This window comes from Dreissena polymorpha, chromosome 3, assembly GCF_020536995.1.
Source record: "Dreissena polymorpha isolate Duluth1 chromosome 3, UMN_Dpol_1.0, whole genome shotgun sequence".
NCBI classification, from domain to species: Eukaryota; Metazoa; Mollusca; class Bivalvia; order Myida; family Dreissenidae; genus Dreissena; species Dreissena polymorpha.
In genome coordinates this window covers 293,978-316,089 of record NC_068357.1, presented here as the reverse complement: position 1 = coordinate 316,089, position 22,112 = coordinate 293,978, and the positions used below count along the sequence as shown (strand labels likewise).

Here is a 22,112-nt window from a genome sequence, read left to right as displayed (position 1 = left end):
CGTGTGATGGAAATGCCCGCCATCGTCTGTAATGTACTTTTTAATAAACCGTCTACCGGTTTACCGACGCGTGACGCATCTGTCTCAGCATACATAACTCTGTAATGTGGCAATATTCGATAGAACTTCATGCTGCCTCCAAACAGTTGATTACCTATTACCCCATGTTGCGTTTAGTGTAATTTCGAGCATAAATAGGTACCGAGTGCTATTTTTAAGTAGGTAATATACATAACTTATAGAGAAAACTTGATTTTGTTTTATTTTGCGATTTCGGGGATCGGAAACGCTAGCATCGCAGTATTTTTTCGGCTTTATTTTACCTCTAAATTGATATTAAAACATGATAGGTTAATTTAAAAATAGTAAAGCTCAGGGCAAAAGCGGAAATGTATCTTTCAAAGCAAAAATATGCATCTGCCAGAAATGTTACAAAGATTCGCTAATGAATATCTCCTCGACTGTTCGCGTTAGAATATAAAAAAATATTAGTCTTGACATTTGCATTTAACCTTAAAAAATGATACGTACATGAGAAATATTTATAAAGAAACCATTAAGTTTGACTCAAAAGCGGATAAGTACTTTTTAAAAGAAGATCTGCATCGGGCTAAAATGTTACAAATATTCGCTAATGAATATTACCGAGGTCTATCACGTTAAAATATAAACAGGTGTCATAGTCTTGAACATGTTCATATTTCATTTAGAATGTTACGTACATCAGAAGTATTTCTAAAGAAACAATAATGTTTTAGGCAAAGGCATATATATATATATATATATATATATATATATATATATATATATATATATATATATATATATATATATATATATATATATATATATATATATATATATATATATATATATATATATATATATAAAGTCTAACTCGGCCTGAAGTATTGTTTTTTAATACCCGCGAAAATATTAATGTTAAAAGCATTAAGTTAGAGACTGTATAATTTGATATCACCAAGATACTTATACTTTATTTATTATTTCCAAAAAGAAATTATTAAGTTTTATGCAATTGAAAGATGCACTTGACCTTATAAACTATTAATACGCATTGTTGATTTAAGTTGATTTAGATACACATACTTAGTTTTTCTAATATAATATGTTTAATTTAAAACACGCGTTTAATTTATCAACGCTACTATAATAATATATATCGAAACTTTTTAAACATGTATCACATGTTTTCAGTTTTATAGTGCGAAGTGATGAAATAGAGTTCGCCGTGGTGTAATGGACATGGTTCGATACTCACCGTGGGAGCGTTCTTTAAATGTCCCCCACAGACAACAAGTACTGGTTCTAGGCCCAGGAAAAGCACGCTCGAGAGCGTTTATATAAGCCTTTCGATGCAATCGAGCTAGAATAAAACGGTTTAAACTAAATTAAACTGAGTGATGAAATGTTATTTATTGGAACAAGCGGATGGGCAGGCTGCCGTAACGCACGATAACGCCAGATAACACAGGGAATTTAGCGGCTGTCCGATTGACGTCACGTGATATAGATCTCGTTTTCGTCACGAAAATTCCCGATATTTTCTTTTGGTTCGAATGGATGTATCCAATCTTTGTTAATTTATAGATAATAACTATAATAATAACTCCGCATTGTCACCCCTACGCATGCGCAGTTCTAGATTAGGCTCGTTCCATCAGTACGCATGCGCAGAGTGCTTGCCTACCGATTTAGCCCTAACCATCCCAAACAATCCATTTTCACCCCCCAAGATCCATAAAAACTCCTTGAGCGGATTGTAAGAGATTGATCCCTAAAAAAAACGAATTGATATGGATTATTCCCCATAAATATTCATCCCTTAACAATCCCTTATTTGCGAAACAAAATCCATTACCCCACTGTAAAGCGGTCAGTCAAGTGACCCATGTGGCCGTTGTATGCAGGCGGCTGCTGTGCTCAGGATGCCGCTTTTTAGATGGTTTACAAAATGGTTTGGAAAACATCACACAAGTTGCCCATAAGTTTCAGTTCCACAAATCAGATGAGCCACCTACATGTAGGGCCTATAGCCCACTTTTATTTCATTTAAGTCGTGCATACACTTTTACCTTAATAAAAGAGCATGCAATGCAATTCCTGTCAGTATATACCTTTTTTTTTTTATTTCAGATTTCCGTCGACGTTTGATTAAACATTACAGTGACAAATCTAGCTATGTGCCTCTTTCAACTTTGGATCAGAGTCTTGATAAGCGTATAACAGACATATATGCAACGCCTAAAATAAATCGAATTGATATTAAGAAAGATGGTACTCGCAAAAAAGAGGAATCATTAAGTTCGTACAAAGAAATGTTTTACAAAAACGACCATGCAAATAGACGCATTTACGTACAAGGCGAACCCGGCTCCGGAAAGTCAACTTTTGCAGCTAAGTTGGTTCATGATTGGTGCCATGAAATTCAGCCTTTATTGACGGCTCGGAATAAAAACACAGCGTTTAATGACTTGATGACAATTCAAACATTCAAGTTCCTATTCTTCATCTCGTTGAGAAATGTGCGGGGACAGAAGGATATAAGTCAGATGATTAAAGCCCAGCTCGTTGATCGAATGTATTCCGAAGATGATCTTGACGGTGTGTATAAACTTTTAAAAAAATGTATGGAGACTGAACAATGCCTCGCAGTTCTGGATGGCTTAGATGAATGGGTGGCTCCTGAGCGTTGTAACTTAGTTGAACCTACTATGTCAGGATTCCAGAAGGACAACGTCACGGTTCTTACAACATCTCGACCATGGAAACTGGCTGATGAACGTATCAAGAATTCTCAAATCGACATTCTGTTAGAAATTCAGGGTGTAAGCGATCAGGATATGTTTTGTGTAAATATTCTCGGTTGCATAATTGACGACACTAAGGATCTGGACAACACTGTCAAGAAATTTCAAAAATTTGTTAAAAAACGGAAGCTTAAATTGTTAGCATCCTCACCGATGTTGTACACACTGGTCATCTGTACGTGGGTCGACACGATACAAGAGGAAGAACATTTGACAGAATATTCCTTGTGTGCATTATACACTACTTTGATTCAAAGTCTTTGTAAACAGGTCAACAGTACATCTGGCTATTTTAATAGTTTAAACCCTTCACGTGTAGAGTGTTTTTCTAGCACAAGTTACATACAGCCAAACATTGAACTCTTAGATAAGCTTGCGGTTGCAGCTTTTAAATTGCTCTTCTCACGTGAAAGAGAAACATCTATTGTTTTTAGTGACATAACATTATCGACATACTTTTCTGGGGAAGAGTTCACACTATGTAAGACATTCGCTCTCAAGGCAGGAATATTAACAAACAGAAAAGATAAAAGTAAAACAGGAAGCTCGAACTCATTCATTCACAAAACTATTCAGGAATTTCTCGCAGCATATTATATTGCATGCAATGCATACGTCATTGATGACGTTGTGGTCGGATATCTGAAACGCTACAATGATTCTTATCTTGATTTATCTCAAGTGTTCATATTCCTGTGTGGGATGAACACCATTGCTGCGAATGCATTGTCAGGTTTGATGGACGAATATCACGTTGCTCGTTGCAGATTTTACTACGATTGGCCTTGTGAGCTTCAGAATATCACTGAGGCTGGAATCAGAGAGGCAGAAGCCGGCAAACAAAATACCATATGGCCGAAACTCAGTCACGTTGTCATTGATTACGACAACATGCGATATTCACTTCGTGTCTTGTCTGCAAACACCTCCAATATTCAGTCATTGCATATCAATTTCTGGATTGGGTCAGTTTCTGAAGCGACTGTCCATCAAGCAAAAATAAAGCTGCGTTCATTCGCACGTGGCGAGCCTAAATCTCATTTTGTGTTTAACCTGGCGTCGTGCCACAAGCTGAAAATATTGCGTCTAAGGGCAAATGACAAAGGAGATGACATATATCTTACAGGTAAATTATTTGATATGTTATAACTAAAACTGATTGAACGTTAATATTCAGCATAAAGTTACCAATTTTATGATATTTTTAACAAACATTGGTATTAAAATCGCCATGGAGTTCAGTCTGATATTAATGGTTTGTATATACAAACTTGTTTTACATGTGTCAATATGGATACTGTTGATTTAATTAATTGGAATTTAACATGTACATCACATTGCTTACGTTGCGAGTAGACCAGCAAAGTTAATACCAACTTCTAAATTAATATTTCTATTATGATCGGCAGTTAGGAAACATTTCACTAAAAAATGCAGTTTTAATACAAAAAATGTAGGATTATTAAACATGTCTTGTTTAAGAAATAATATTTTATATCATGGTTTGTTGTCGAATAACCAACAGTAAGGAGTATAGATGCGCAGGAATTAAATCACGAGTGCGAAGCATCTATACTCCTTACTGTGGGTTATTCTACAACAAACCATCATAGACAAATCTTATTTCGATTCTAACACGATTCTTATTGATTTGGTTCAAGCTTTTGGACGTGAACTATATTTTTCAATACTCCGCCCTTCTTAGTACACAGTTCACTTTTTAGTGACGTCATTGAATTGTACAAACAGATTGCGTCGTTTTCATTCATAAATATTTTGCAAATGACGTCACTTTCATTGAGAGCAACAATCGTAAATGACGTCACGTTTGTTGATGCTACTGAAAATCTGAAATGCTATAAATGTTTTCTTAATTACGTTTCTTGACAAATAACATTGTTTGTAGGCGTAGTTATGTCACTTATCACCAAATATACAATTTGTTCTTTCATTACATTTATAAACATGCTTCATTTATTACATTTCTTTTAGAGCGGGATTTAGCACGTGCATTTTACTGCAATACTTTATTTATTTATTCGGAACTATTTTCGAAACATTAAGCTCCGCCCATAATTTATTGCAGAATAACCCACACTTGATTTCCTTCTTTGTCTATAGAAAACAAGTCGCGTGCCGTGTTAGAATTGATTGTAATATATAATGTATTAATTTATTATACATTTTTAATTTAATCCTCTTTAAAAGTGGATGTGAAACATTTAGTTTAATATGTTTTAAATATTATCGACTTGCAAGAGAGCGCATTCATGTGTGGTTGACATTTTAAATCCCTTTTTTGTACATTCATACGTTCGTTTTCGAACAACATTTCAACAACATCTTATATGACACTAATTTGTGAGCTCTTTAACTCTTTCACGGGTTCGATCTCTAATGTGGGAGCGTTCTTTAGATCTCCCCAAAACACACCAAGTAATAGCTCCATGAAGATAGCGGACTAAAGAGCGTTTTAATAAGTTTTAGAAATCCGATGCAATCGAGCTAAATTAAATAGGTTTTAACTAATTTGTTAGCTCACCTTTTTGTTGCGCATACCTTGCTCGTATCGAGATTTTATGATCATATGGTGTTCATTATTTGTATTTCGTCGACATATACGCACGTAACACTTTATTTTCCACTCTTCAAAAACATTAACAGAACATTTGGCCCATTGATTTCGCGTCAGATTACGAAACTGGGTCATATTGTGTCAAACTTTAGGTCACTAGGTCAAATAAAAGAACAATGTTAACTCACTAGAATTCTTATGTTTAGTCAAATCTCTTCCAAGCTGGACATTTGTTCTAATGATGTATCGGCAAAGTTCGAAAATGGTTCAGGTGCATTAAAAATAATGGCGGTCAATGGGATGAGGCTGTTTCATTTTCATTATCTAGTTTAAGTGAAACCGTGTTAATACATTTTCGTCCAATCATCATTTAACTTGTTCATATCATTTGTTCTAATAGTATATCGGCCTATTTAATCAAATCAATCCGTGCCATTGCACAAAAAAATAACATATTCACCTGGGGGCTTGGTAGTTTTTCTTAAACGGCTAAAGCGAAATCTTGTTAACACTGTTTATATAATGTTTATTGTTATAAACAACATACAATATTTAAATCGCGTCTGATCTATAAACACCGCTAATGTCAAGTCATTGCATATACCGCGTTTACTTGCCCATGGATACCCTAAATCACATTTTGAGTTAAATCTGTTGTCGCCCCGCAAGCTCAAAGAATTACGTCTAGAAGGATTGGCACAATAGCTTAAAGGTAAAAATATATTGTATTGTAATTAAATAATTAAAAGTTGATAATTATTCACAATGTAAGTACACATGGTAAGTAGTTTTTGACATAATGTTGTCGCCAAACGCCAAGGAGTTCAGTCTGATATAAACGGTTTGTAGGTATTTATTTAAAAATGATATATTTAACATGGGCACTGTTGGTCAATTAATACAGCAGGTAATACAAATACGCCAATTTAAAACAATATTATGGAACATTTCTAAGTTTATACATTCGGACAAAATTGTAACAGGTTAGCTAGATCTATTGTGACGCTTACTTTTAGCTTTTGTAATTATCTTTCGCCCACCGATCGTCCTCCGTTCTCTTTCGTAAATATGTTACAATTTTTTTTAACTCTAGATGCGATTTTTATTATTAAATCTTTATTAAACTTGTTCAGAACATGTGTGCCATTAATATGTCGTCAGAGTTCGAAACTGGGTTGTATGGAGTCAAACACTATGTCAATAGGTCAAAGTAAACTTAGTAAACGCTTAAGAAGTCGTACTTTAGTCTAATATTCATTAAACAGAACGCATGTTCTAATGATTTTTTGCCCGAGTTCGACAATCGTTCTGATCCATGGAAGAAAATTGCGACCAGAGGGGGGCGGGGTTGTGTTTTCCTTATCTAGCTTAAGTGAAACCTTGTTACCACTCAAACAGTAAGATTGTTCGTAAACTCATCATTGAACTTGCTCATAATATTTATTCTAGTATATCGGCCATATTTGAAAGCATATTCCGGTCCATTGCTATGCATTGTAACTTTGGGCGAGACATTTTTTCCTATATGACTTTTGTGAAAACCGTGTTAAAACATTTTTGTTCAAATCATCGCGAAACTTGCTTAGATCATTGGCTTTAATGATATAGGTAAATTCGGTTCTGGTCCGTAGAAAAACATGGCCGTTAGGGGGCAGGGTAGTTTTCATTAAAAGGTTATAGTGAAAGTTTTTCTTACATTCTTCAATCACAGTTTTTCTGGACAATTTTCCATAAGTTCTAAGCCTTGTTGGAAATGGTTATTTTTCGTTTGTAAACAATGCCTCCAGGTGGCGAGCAGATGAAATTTAATTCAATTACACTGTTAACTTTGCTGTTTTTGAATTATGTCATCAAACGTTTTCACAACATTTGTTCTATTGCCCGGCAGAGTTAAAAAAATGGTTCCATTCCATTGACATGGGGCCCAAGAGTGCTGCAGTTTTCCTTACATTGCTACAGCAAAACCTTGCCAATACTCTATAAGTCACATGTTCAGCCCAAGTATCATGAAACTTGTTCAGAAAATTAGTATTAAAACTATCTTACCCCAAATCGTGAAATGGTTAAAAACTTCTTGCAAAAGCTGCCCAGAAAGTGCAGTTATTTTTGGTTTTAGCTGAGTGGCCAAGGGTTTGACGCTCTTGTTTAATTTCGCTAATTGTGTTTATACGGGGATTCATCAATAAATCATTAAACAGAGATAACAACGCAGAAAATAGAATATTGATGAACAGCCATTATGAGGCAATTGTTCAACGGTATTTTATTTTGTTTTCTTTTTTGTCATGTCAGTGATATGCTCGGCTTTTTTCGGAGAAAACCCGAGGTACTGTCATAGCCAGCTCGTCATCCTTGAAGGATGACCTTGACCTTGACCTTTTACCACTCAAAATGTGCAGCTCCATGAATTACACATGCATGCCAAGCGTCTGCCATCCGCCATCCGCCGTCCGCGTCGTGCTAAAACCTTAACATTGGCTTCAAAATCAAAGTGCTTCCACCTACAAAACTTGATATGTAGCTTCACCTTGATGAGTGATACACACCACACTCATTTTTGGTCACTAGATAAAAGGTCAAAGTCACTGTGACCTCTAATATAAAACTTTAATAAAGGCTCTAAATTCAAAGTGCTTCCACATACAATTTTGAAACTTCATATGTAGATGCATCTTCATGAACCCACACGCCACACGCATGTTTGGGTCACTAGGTCAAAGGTCAAGATCACTCTGACTTCTAATGTAAAACTTTAACATAGACTCTAAAATCAAAGTGCTTCTACCTACAACTTCGAAACTTCATATGTAGATGCACCTTGATCAGTTCTACACGTCACACCCATTTTTGGGTCACTAGGTCAAAGGTCAAACTGTCCTCTCTTCCTTTTCTTTTGACGAGCTTTCATTTATTCAAAACTGCACCCGCAGCCGAGCGTTGGCACCCCCTATGCGGAGCTTAGGTTTTATGTTTGTCTTCAGTTTGAACAGTCATTGTAATTTGGTAAAAATCGTTTTGAACGCCTCAAAACTTGCGGGATTTCATCATGCCCTTTTTTGTAAATGTTCGAATCCTATTTCGGTGATTTACTTATATTATTGTGTCATTGGTATTACGCTGACAGCTAAAACGTTTTTAACACACCGTAGTTTTAAGTCGGATCGAGTCAGTGGATACAATAATTTAGTGTTATGCTCTCCTCGGTTTTGTGAATACCTTTTGTCCGTTTTCATCGTGCGTCGTTAAACATTTAGCTTGACTCATTTGACTCCACAGTTCATGAAACTTTGTCAGAACATTCGTCATAATTATATAGGCCTTGTGTTAAACTGAACCAAGTAGGCTAGGGTCAAAATTTGGGCCACTAGGTGAAAATAAAAAGAAAGCTTGTGAACATTATTGTGGCCACACATATTGCAAAGTGGTTGAAAATATGGTCCGAACGTGTTATCTAACAATATCTCGAAAAATTCAAAACGTTGTTAGTCTGCTTCTCTCAGTGCAGCGGTTGGTTCTCTTTACCAATCCAGTTAGACAAATGTACATATGTTGAGGTATATCTGCAAGCTTCGCGTATCAAAATATGGCCTAATTCTTGCTATTTCAATGAAATGTAATTCACTCAAGTACACATGTTAATTTTTAGTAAAGTTACACTAAACTACTTATACAAACATGCTCTTAATATCGTTGGTTACTTGATACCAGTCCCGAAATCTTGGGAAGGGTCGTCATATTTTGTTTGTATTTGTTTCCCATCACATTTCGCTTAAATACACACAACAAACACTTACCAGCTTCTATAATTATTTCAATATCTTGCACTAATTTACAGGTGTTCACTTTTATTCAAATATGCTAAACAGCAACACAGTTGCCTTAAATAATTGTACATAAATGGTGAATTATACGTTATCTATTAACATAATCTAGTGTTTACTGAAATCATATACAACGGCGTAGTTGCGACGTTGCGATGGTGAGTTCACTTTCACAATATCGCACCATAATTCTATTTGACCTCGCATTATGTTATCGCATTCTCGGCTTAGACTATACAAATACTATATAAAGAGAATGAATTCGGAACATCGCTTTTCGACTTTTTGGCCTTTGGATAAATAAATAAAGGCGAGAACGGGAACATTAAGGAAGATGTTTTATTTTCATAAAACATCGTTAATTACCGGGTTTGCGTAAGAGCTATTTGTTGTTTTTCACAACAAAAATTAATGACACGAAACGAAGCAGCCATTTATACTGTGCTAGGTAGTTAAAAATATGTTCGTTTACTAGTTCAATTCAAGGATGCTGACCATTTCTTTTGCAAATTCTGCTTCACCCATTGCAGCGGCTTGTTCTCTTGACTAACACGTGTCCATTTAACCACCACAGTGCAAATAAAATATCTTATGGGTGTTTCCTAATGAATCGATAATTAAAATAGGCTTAATTTGTTAAAGTTCAGTAAAATGTAACTAATTGAGTAATTTTTTTCTTGAGTTAACTTTAACAAAAATACTCTTGAATATCTTTGGTAAGTTCAAACCAGTCCGTAAATCTTTAGAAGGGTCGCCATATAATGTTTTTTGTACTTCTGACCAATCACCTTTTGCTTACAAACAGAAAACACAAGTTACAAGCTTCTATAATTATTTCAAGATATTGCATTAATGCAAATGTATTCGACTATTAACATATATGTATTTTATAAGCATAACATAATTGTTGAATTCTACGATATGCATTTCCCTTATCCAGTGTTAACCATTATCATACACTTAGTAGTAGTTGCGAGGTTGCAATATAATGATGCGAGATGGTGGAATCACTTTCACGATATCGCATCATTATAATATTTTACCTTGCATCATGATTTCGTAATCTCGGCCAAGATTATCCAAATGATAGTGTGATTTCAGATCTTCGCTTTTTTGACTGTTTGACCTTTGAATAAATAAAGGTAAAGAACGGGAATATCACTGCCATAGCACGGGATTACAATGCGATATATTTATTTCGCGATCTTGCAGCGTAATATTGCGTTCACAGACCTTGAATTTGTACAATCTTATCGTGTCATCGGGTCCTCACGCTTGTACTCTTTGGGCTTACGAAACATCGATGGATTTTAACGAGATCCGTTAAAATAATGATGAATTGCTAATGGGATACTAGTCACATACAGGTACAGATACTTATGCGCATTTGCTTTGGGGAAAACACGTTACAAAGTTTACTCACGTGCATGGCTTTCTCAATGAACTTATTCGAGCTGCTAACACACGTGTATGTGTATTTGAAGCTCATGAGTCACACAGGAGGGCATAATATCTTAAAATTAATTCAAAACTTACTTTCCGTAACGTTCATTTTGATAATGCGATATTAACATTTTGACTAAATGGCCGCACCATATGTTATGATAGGAATTTTAGCAACTAAATGACGTATTTTGTTATTGTGTTTGATTCTCCGTGTATTTGGACCTGACCGTTTAACATACCATCGCGTCACGCAGTGTTGTATACGATTATACTATCCATATAGAATCATACCTCATTATAACATAGACTAGCCATTTTTGGAGTGGGCATACATATATATCGAGCACACAGATGATGAGTCACTGATGGGAATAATGAAAATATTGTATGTGAATGAGTTCTCATTTTCACACATGCGAACATTAAAATCTTATTTTTTACAAATATGACAGGATGTTATGTGAAACTATGGTCATAAGGAGATTTGTTGGCTTGATCTTAAATTGCAATTTTAAGCCAAATATATACAAAACCGCCGTGAATAAAAGCATATGGAAAATCTAGCAAAGAAAATGCGGATGCAAGCCATCGGTTAATGACTCTGAAAATGTGCGCCTAATTATTTGAGCCTTGTTCTGAGAAAACTGGGCTTACTGCATGTGCTTAAAGTGTCATCCCAGATAATCAGGGACGACACTTTCCGCCTAAACTTGATTTTCGGTAAGTAGGGACTTCCTTGAAACTAAAAATACCATAAAAGCGGACTGCACGGGCTAATATGGGATGACACTTTGCGCACATACAGTAAGTCCAGTTTTTTCATAACAAGGCTCAAATAATTAGGCGCACAGACTGCACAGGCTTATCTCAGACGACACATGCATTAACGCACATGCATTAAGCTCCGTTTTGTCAAAACGCAGCTCATTTTATTAATAGTTTGATGCACTTCACATTAACAACTGTCATAAAAAAGAGCCAATCTCAATATCGAGTCGTATTGATTCCCTACACAATATGTTAATGATAACCACTAAACTCACAAATGAATCAATCATCGATCATCGCTGTAATGGTTTAGTCATGGCAGAAAAGACTTGATGTCGGCTTGTGAAACAAGTAAAAGTACAAAAAATGTGTTTAAATAATTGATTAAAAATATGGGAGATATTAAACGTAGTATATTATAACGCATATATGGTATGAAATGATTTTATATTATGAACATTTGAAAATGTGTACATTTGATCACTAATAGGTTATATATGACCGCTTAAAGGTATCTTTTCACGCTTTGGTAAATTGACAAAATTGAAAAAAGTTGTTTCAGATTCGTAAGTTTTCGTTTTAGTTATGATATTTGTGATGAAACAGTAATACTGAACATTAACCATGCTCTAATATAGCCATTATATGCATCTTTTGACGATTTTAAAACCTAAAAATTATAAAGCGTTGCAACGCGAAACGATTGAATAATTTGGAGAGTTCTGTTTTTGTCGTTAAATTTTGTGAAACTAAGAAGATTGCTTATATAAGGTATAAAATACGTCACGAATGTGTACTCGGCGGAATAGCTCAGTAGGCTAATGCGTTTTTACTTCAGGACTCTGGCAGGACTCCAGGGGTCACTGGTTCGAAACCTGCTCCGGGCAATGTTCTTTTCCTTTTTTTATTTTTTTTTCTTGATTTTTTACTGGAGCTTTTACGATCCAATGTTTACATTTATCAATATAAAGCATTTAATGAATAAGTTAAAAAATGCCGAAATCTGTGAAAAGGCCCCTTTAAATAGTACACTCCCATGAAGGTATAATTAACGTTGAAGTATGTCAGTGTGAAATTTAGTTATACTTAAGAAACATTCGGACGCAAAAAATAAAAGTGTTAATTATTTCAAACCAAACAGTAGTACTTACATACTTTTTAATCAAATGGGCTTAAATTTATTCGACTGTTCATTAACATACATGTTTCAAATCCTTGAACATTGATTGTGATTGTAAATCGAATGTCAACAAATTTAAATGCATTTAGTGTCTTTGTTATCAGTATGCATTTAATCATATTTTCAGATTCTGCCGATTTGGTAACATCAGAACTTCCGGTCGTGATTGTTCTCAACCATGCAGAGCCAGCTCGGTGTGGAGATCTTCCTCCAGTCCTGCCCTCAATACAATACATTGACTTGTGGTGGGTCAAATGTTCCAGTTCCTGGTTACGCAGTCTGTTCAGCACGCTTCTGACACTCGATCATGAGGTGCAGTGTAAGCTTTACGGATGTTTTATAACATCGACCGTAACCGAAAAAATATCGACAAATATAAGGACGGGTTTTAACAATACATTCTACGTGCAACTTTCTTGGGACAGTTTCATGTTTGAGAAGACTCTACATGTTTTTGGGGAGGCTCTACATGGTCTGAATATCAAATGGCTGCGTATCAATGTGGAATGCGCGATAGAGAACCGTTCAAACTTTGTAGTTTTCTTATATATGTCACTTCCATCACTCTCATCACTGGAGACACTTGATGTATGCGTGGACGATATCAATCCCGATTTGTGTGAGGATCTGCACAGTCTGAATATCAAGAGTGTGACTCTGAGTCAGAGGGGTGGGTGGAGGGGCTTGATAGTAAATAATGTATCACAGTTATCACAGGTTCTCATATCGCCCACACAGATGGAGGCTATTATTATTGACGTGAATGCCCATCCAGATCTGTTAGAGGCTCTGTGTGGTCGAAATATAAATAGTCTCTGTCTATATGGAAGTGGAGAACATTTGGAAGTGAAAAATGTATCGGCGTTGAGTAGGTCCCTCTCGTCTCTCAAGCAGCTTGATAAGCTTGATGTTATCGTGAACAATGACTGTCCTGGTCTGTGGCAGGCCCTCCATGGTTTAAATATTAAGAGTCTTAGTCTGAGTGGTGGAGAAACAGGTTTGATAGTGAATCATGTATCGGCGTTAGCAAAATTACTGGCATCGCTCATACACCTAGAAACGCTTAGTATTAAAGTCTCTGAATACAATCTCTGTCTATTGGAGGCTATCCATGGTCTGAATATTAAGTGTTTGAGTCTTTGTAACTTAGATCAATTGGATAACATATCGTCGTTATCAAAGTCACTAGCATCGCTAACAATGCTGGAAACGCTTTGTGTAAAATTCTTTTGGGCAGACGTTCTATTGGAGACTGTCTGTGGTCTGAATATTACATGCTTAAGTATTGAAGCGAATGGTCCCACCTGCCAACAACCATGGGAGGCTCTCATAGGTCTGAATATCCAGAGTCTGAGTATGAGTGGTTTTCTTGGGAGGCTGTTCGAAAAATCTATTTTACCGTCATTTTCACAACTGCAAATGCTTACACTATATGTAAGTCATTTTGACGACATACAGCTACCTCAATCATTGAAGTATTTAAATATGTACTGGTGTGGTGAAGAGTATGCATTCCCATTAAGCGGTATTGTGCTCATGCTGTCTGCATGTACTCAGAGAATTGAGATTAAACTTGAATGCGGTGTCAAACATACTGATGCAATAGAGGGATACAAAATAGAAATAGAGACGCTGAAACATGTCAAGATGACACGATTTCTGATATATACCTGGAAACCCTCAATAGGAAATGGTTCTGACTGGTGTGTTCAGAAAGTTGTTGTTGGTGTTGATGGTAATCATGATGATGATATTGGTGATGATAAGCTATATAAACAATTCATAGACGATGTGGCTGATTTGCATCGTATTTCTGTGAGATTTCGGATTAATTAAGATCCAGTTTCGATCTTACATGAACAAAAATAGTTCTTAATAAATTCGTCTGAATTTCTTATCTATCATGTTACCATTATTTCATTGTCCAGAAGTGTCCCGGGTTGCTGCGTTACGAGAGCGATTGAATCTTACTCGAACGTTTATTTGTTGTACTACTACAATTAACATTTATGCTTTTTAAGTGTTTAGTGTCTGTATTTTGTTATAATGAATTGCTTTATTGTTCAAAAGTTTATAAATGTGTATTGTTGCTGTATGATAATTGCAATATCTCACCAAAGCAAATAGTGCTCATGGGGAGCTTTTGAGAAACCTTTTTTTCGTCGTCCGTCAGTCTGTGCATGCGTTCCTTACTGAACCTAGAGATTTATCCTTCTTGGCAGATTTAAAGGGTACTTTTCAGAAATTATCACCGGGCCTTATTCTTTCATCTTTTTTTCTGAACGTTTTAGTCTGTTGAATAAGTACAAAGTATCAAAGGAGCTAAAATAGATTTTTGAAAATGAAAACTTCACAAATCTTCTCTGAAAACACAAGGGCCAGGGGTTTAATATTTTGCGTGAAACATCATGCGTTGATCCTCTTCAAATGTGTTCAAATATTGCCCCTTTAGACCAAAACTTGCCACTTCACATGATTAATATAGCTTGAATAAATATTTACTTTAAAGGGACTGTCAACCGCGATTGACGAAAAAATAAAAGTTCTTAAATACCGTATTTTTTTACATTTATTATTTTATATTGATTAAAATATTACGACTGGTACATTACTTGAAACAAGTTCATATTTTCAGTATATTCGGTAATAAAATTTCGCGATGTGAAATCAAACGTACATCGCGAAAATAGTCGACATAACGATATACACACTATAAATATCGCAAGTAAATTGATCATTTTACATATAAAATACCGGTATATACAATTCACTACGCGTGCACAATTTGCTTTCCTGTGTTAACCACGTGACGATGATGATCAATCTGCTTGCGTTATTTATAGTTAACTGGTAGTTACCTGGTACCTGTACCCAGTAAAATTTATTACCGAATATACTGAAAATATGAAATTTTAACAACCTTTTTCAAGTAATGTTATATACCAGTCGTTATATTTTAGTCAATATAAACTAATAATTATAAAAAATACACTATCTTAGAACTTTTCTTGTTGCGTCAATCGCGGTTGACGGTCCATTTAAAACTCTTCTTCTATGAAACTGCAAGGTTCATGGATTTAATATTTAGTGTGTAACATTGTGTTGCGGTCCTCATCAAGTGATGTTCGAATAATGTGCCAGAAAAAAAACCGCGCCGCACTAGTGGTTTACTGGTTTACCTAATATGTGTAAAGTTAATTCTTTAAAACTCTTATCGTCTGCAACCACAAGATTTTAAGGTTTGTTAATTGGTAGTTCACATTTTATAATGATCCTCTGCATCTCTGCTTAGTTTGTGTTAATTATAACCCTGTGTTAAAGACAAGCTTTGTTATATGAACATAAATAATGAATAACGTAAAACATCATCTCTGAAACCGGAAGGTTCAGGGTTTTTAGATATTGTTTAATATTGAATAGTTATCAAATACTAAGTTTGTTCAAATCATGTGGCCAAAATTAACCACATTCCAGGGGTCACATGATTTATATAGACTTTTAAGTTAACAACTTAAAAAACTATTATCTGAAACTGCAAGGGTATGGGGTTTGATATTTCGTGTGCGACATTGATTGGCGGGTATGGGGTTTGATATTTGGTGTGCGACATTCATTGGCGGTCCGTTAATAAGTTTGTTAAAATCATGACCCTGGGGTAACAATCTAGCTCACCCTATAAGCTACTTGTTTATCAGTATATTATTATTAATAAAAACGGTAATGTGTTACTACATCGTGTATGGCAATATCAAAGGTGTGTCATACAGAGTACAAAACCTCTGGTTAAGCCACAGTTATTACTAAAACATCACAAAGTTCGCACATTACATATTTTATTTACATATTTCATGAGATTGACCGAAGGCTGTTGTGCCATCTTGTCTAAATATAACGTTGGTAGAAGCGTTGTCGTGTTTTAGTCCCTGCTGGAGTGGATTATAGGGTTACCCCCTGGTCGTCCGTCTGTCCTATCTGAAAACAAGCTGGATCCTGCAATAGCTCAACAATTACTTAATCTTTGTTGATTAAAATAAGAATATGGATAGGGGACCGTATGGTTTATATGCACATTATTTCGTCATGTTTTTCGTGATTTCTATGGTTGCAGACATAATTTAAGACTTATGTCGAGAAATTGTCATAAGATTAACATACTTTAGTTAGTTTAATGAACCTTATGGAGATTCTGTTCTAACTCTCTTGATAGAGCACTATATGATGTCTTTGGCAAAGCTTTTGTTTAAATTGTTTTGTTTGCGTACATTTGATCATAATACTAAAGATGTTATAATGTTTACGTGATGATTAGTTGATGATGGTGATTCTAATGTTGAATGAGAAGATGATAATGAGGAATGTTATATAGGAGAGTGAAATAATTAACACGTGCATTTAAATGAGAGTACTGTTGTGCCATAATTTAATAAAATTCGTAACCAAGAGCATTATTTTAAACTATAACAAAAATGTATGTGAACCACAGTATTTGTATAGTCAATGTTTATGCTCAAGAACATTACTACAAAATAGACAATTTACTGAACGTTTGTAGACCATGTCCTCTAAATATATTAAATAACAAATACTGATCTCTGTTAATATATTGTTATTACTAGTCAAGTATAACCAACTTTATTTGATATGTTAAGTGACTTATATGTACGGAATTTATTGTATACTCGTACGTCTTCCATGGGAATGTGCCCTATCGTTTTGTAGGCCTGGAATAAATTAACATCAATACTTTCTGAGCAATTATTTTTATTCGTGCTGAACCTTACATATTTAATATGTTAGGCATTAACCTGTCGTGTTTTCATCATACCTGCATGCCCCCATTCTCTCTCAAATACTAAATTATAATCGAGTTATCACTGAAACGCATTTTTCACAGGAATGCACATGTTTACGACATTTCACATGTAAATCATGAGCACTTTCACTTACTATTTGAAACATATGTTGTTTTGCAGTTTTGTTGCTTTTGTATTAAAATTAATTTCAGATTGCTATGAATTGTTGTGTATCGTGTTGCATCTTGATTTGTTTTCACCGAAAAAGGTGACTTTATAGTTGGTCCCCAGTAATAAGACGAACCCCTTATCATTGACTGATGTTAAAGCCTGTTAAACAGATATAATCTATGTATCAGACACCTTTGTAGCAGGTCGATATCAACGTAGCAGTTCCTTATTCGATTTGAATAAGGAATAGTTCCTTATTCCTTATTCAAACTGAATAAGGAACTGGATAGTCATCACTTAAAACTTAGAAGAAATGTTTTGCGATTAGAATTTTACATATACAACCAATATATAAATAATATGTCCATTTATATGTGGTAAAATTTCATTGATGTTTAAGTAAGAAAATGCCAGTTCCTTATTCGATTGGAATAAGGAATAAAGAGCCAGTTCCTTATTCCTTTTTCAATCCGAATAAGGAACTAGGTTATGATTACATGAAACATAGTAGATACGTACTGCAAATAATGTTTTGATATCAAACCTAAATTTACAATTATTTTCATTGATTTATTGGTCTCTTTGGTTTATTTTAATATTTTATTTAGCATGAAAACGCCAGTTCCTTATTCGATTCGAATGCAATCCGAATAAGGAACTAGGCTATCATTAAAGTAACAATCGCGCTCAAAAATATCGAATATTTCGTTAAATAAAGCTAATCCATAAAAAATCAATGTTCCTTTTAGCAAAATGCAAAATTTCAACGTTAGATGTTGTCTGGTAGAATTGATTTAACGAGATACAAAATGCTCGTTTTTATTTTTTTTGTGGCCACAAATAATTCCATTTATATGTCCCGTTAAATATCCGAACATTTACGGGCGAACACGAGATTGGATACGGTAAGCGTCGGAAGCATGAAGTAGCTCTCATGAATAATCATTCTGTTAAATCCAAATGAATTCTGGGTAACTGGAACTTAGCGAATGCAAAAATGGCTTGTATAAATTATGCAAATGAACGCAACCCGAATGAATCCGATCCTGACTCGAAAGCGAAAGTAGTGTACATCGTGGAACTATATTTAGATAATTAGATGCTTAAAACTTGCCGAATGCTTGTAATATAACGTTTTTACATCAATGTTCCTTGTTTTTAGGGTCTTCCTATTGTAATTAACCATCGTATGGTACTACTTGTTGTCGAATGTTTTTATATAGCATAATACAGTAGCCGTATGTATTGGTGAGCGTGATAGTGACTTTAAATAAAACTTAATAGAGATGTACTGCAATTAAGGTTTTTTGATAACCAACATACATTTATAATGCTTTAGTTGATTTATTGATCTCATTAATTCATTTTAATATTTTATGAAGTATGAAAATGCCAGTTCCTTATTCGATCTAAATAAGGAATAAGGAAACAGTTCCTTATTCCTTTTTCAATCCGAATAAGGAACAAGGTTATCATTAAATGAAACATAGAAGTGATATACTGCAACTAATGTTTTTGATACCAAACCTTAATTTACAATGATTTTCATTGATTTATTGGTCTCTTTGGTTCATTTTAATAGTTTGTTTAGTATGAAAAAGACAGTTCCTTATTCGATTTGAATAAGGAATAAGGAACCAGTTCCTTATTCCTTATTCGCACTGAATAAGGAACTGTGTTATTATTAAATAATACTAGGTACAAATATATTGCAATAAATATTTTTAACTTCGAACCTACATATACCACGATTTTCATCGACTGTTAATATTATTTGGTTAATTTTAATTTATGTTTGAGAATTATCCTCTTCATAATACTTGTTTTCAGCGTGAATAGTGACATAAAATATAAAAAAGAAATGTGACAGAATCCGTCCATATAACATAATCATGCTTAAATAACCCACACTACATCTTAAATATAACATATCCGAAAGTGATTTTCAGAAATACATGCTTCCGAATAAGGAACTACCTTTACGCCAATTCCTTATTCAGAGGCCATACTTTCGGATATTTAAATTCGGATCATTCTAGAATAGCACAGCTATATATTAGTTATTATGAGCTATTTTTAATGTAAGATTTTTTTTAATTTGTATGTCTGATACAGTTCTTGAAGTTTTTTCTGACCCTAACTTCTAGAGAAGACTTTCCGATTTCCGAATACCGGTCATGATTTAGCTATCCCATTCCGTTCTTATACCTATACAGTAACAAGGGGATATGATAAGGGATGCAAAGCGATTTCAATGCGTTTTTTATACCCAACCTACATTAAAAATGATTTTCATTTATTTATTGATCTCTTTGGTTCATTTAAATAATTTGTTTAGTGGGAAAATGCCAGTTCCTTATTCGATTGGAATAAAAAATAAGAAACCAGTTCCTTTTTCCTGTTTCAACCCGAATAAGGAACTATGTTATTATGAAACTTAATAGAGATGTACTGCAATTAATGTTTGTTGATACCCAACCTACATTTACAATGATGTTCATTGATTTATTAGTCCCTTTTGTTCATTTCAATATTTTGTTCAGTATGAAAATTCCAGTTCCTTATTCGATTTGAATAAGGAATAAGGAACCAGTCCCTTATTCCTTATTCAACCCGAATACGGAACTATGTTACTATTAAACAAAGTAGAAATGTACTGCAATCAATAATTTTTACACCCGACATACATTTATAATAATTTTCGTCGAGTTATTCGTCTCGTTGGTTCATTTCGACTTATAATTTATACAAAGAAAATTCCAGTTCCTTATTCGATTTGAATAAGGAATAAGGAACCAGTTCCTTAATCCTTATTCACACTGAATAAAGAACTGGATAATCATCACTTAAAACTTAGTAGAAATGTATTGCAATTAGAATTTTACATATTCAACCAATACATAAATAATATTTTCATTTATATGTGGTTAATTTTGGATCAATTTCATTGATGTTTAAGAAAGAAAATGCCAGTCCTTATTCGGCTTGAATGAGGAATAAGGACCTGGTTCCTTTTTCCTTATTCAGCCTCGAATAAGGAACTGGATTATAAATTAATAAAAACATGTTTAAATGTACAAGTTTTATTTTTTTATCACATACATGTAAAATAATAGTATACGCTTTGGGTTTTGTTGATATGAAGTTAGTATTCGAATTAGAAAATATCGGTTCGGTTTAAACACGACTTCCTATGCAAGCGCGAAGATGAAACATGAATATGTAAGGTAATACATAAAGTAAATGTATTCAAGGTATTTGGTTTGTATTTACTTCAGAAATGTTTGTATTATTGTTCTTTTAAACCCTATAAGACATATATTACGCGTGAATAAGGAAAAAGGAGCAGTTCCTTATTCGAATATGGAATAAGGAACTAGGAAAAAGGAGCCAACTTATCATGCATCAAAGCGAGCTCGATTAATGTTTAATAGAAGAAACTAACAACAAACTTTAATAAAGATGATTTTTAAATAAAAATTTTATAGGCACATCCTAACAGAAGAACGAACGTGGAGTTCTTAAAGACTGGAAATTATATACTTTAGGCACTGGTATAAAAAAATAATGGAAATGAACTTTTAATTATTATGTTAATCAGCAATTAAACAACAAACGGACCATATTAAAGGGTTTCATGTGACCTAATGAACAGAACTGTTGACCCAAAACCTCGCTCAAAAGAGATTGTCACAGTATCAGTTGCCAGCCTTGCAACCACAGGATTACCTACGAAGGTCAGATCGGGATTCGAACCCGAATCCACCCATGAGCCATCTTATGATATTGATCATTTGATATTGGCCTAGGTTGCTCTTCCAATTAAGCTATCTGACCTTTTGAAAAATATATAGGTAAACTGCAATGCTGTTTAATAGCATGATTACCTTGCTTAGTACAATTTTACAAAGAAATACATTTAATTGATATTATGTTATGATTTAGAACAGTATATTGTCAGTTCAAAATCTCACATGAGTTAATATTTGAAAAGCCCACAAAAGCTTCTTTTTGTAAAAATGGTGCTAATTAATTTGCCGACTGTGTATAGTTGAGATAAAATCACCTTATTTTGCACAAATCTGGTTAAATATATATGGTTCGAATACCAACTGTGGATAAGAGCAACAGAACAGTCTTTGTAACTTAATAACTCTAATATTTTAATAAGTAATTATCTAAACCATAAAGTGACCTATACTACGATAATTATGTATACCTGAGGAGAAGATATATATCGAAGGTGAAAGTTGCGTAACACATGAAACTATAAAAAAATGTGCAGCAAACAAAGATTTGTATATACCAAGGATAAATATATAAATCTAGTATGTATGTCCTTGGCATTACCTCCTTAAAACACTAAACAATCAACTAGAATCTACAATGTAAAAGTTTAGAACAGCCAACTGTTGCTACCTTCTCAAATATAATTATCACTGGCATCAGCAATGATTTCTCAATGTTGCGTACTGTACTTAGATTTCACAAGGGCCAGCCAGCATATTTGTTTTATTTTAATTTTTG

At 34.2% G+C, this 22,112-nt stretch overlaps 2 protein-coding genes across 4 annotated transcripts in view; both read left to right on the top strand.

The window, feature by feature from the left end:
* The window catches only part of LOC127872701 (uncharacterized), a 436,069-nt gene that overhangs the window by 302,614 nt on the left and 111,343 nt on the right, over positions 1–22,112 (top strand). The window contains exon 2 of one of the 3 annotated variants that reach the window (XM_052416033.1): positions 16,376–17,629. The exons of 1 other annotated variant lie outside the window; for it this stretch is intronic. The gene's annotated coding sequence lies outside the window, so the exon portion shown is untranslated. Of the gene's footprint in view, positions 1–16,375; positions 17,630–22,112 lie in introns of those variants that run through there. One more of the 3 variants, XM_052416034.1, reaches the window with a different exon arrangement.
* Positions 2,162–22,112, top strand: part of LOC127874951 (uncharacterized) — a 45,479-nt gene continuing 25,528 nt past the window's right edge. Inside the window, exons 1-2 of the mRNA XM_052419656.1 lie at positions 2,162–3,957; positions 12,749–12,972. Of these exons, the coding sequence (XP_052275616.1) occupies positions 2,340–3,957; positions 12,749–12,972 (1,842 nt within the window). The 5' untranslated portion in view covers positions 2,162–2,339. The remainder of the gene's footprint in view (positions 3,958–12,748; positions 12,973–22,112) is intronic.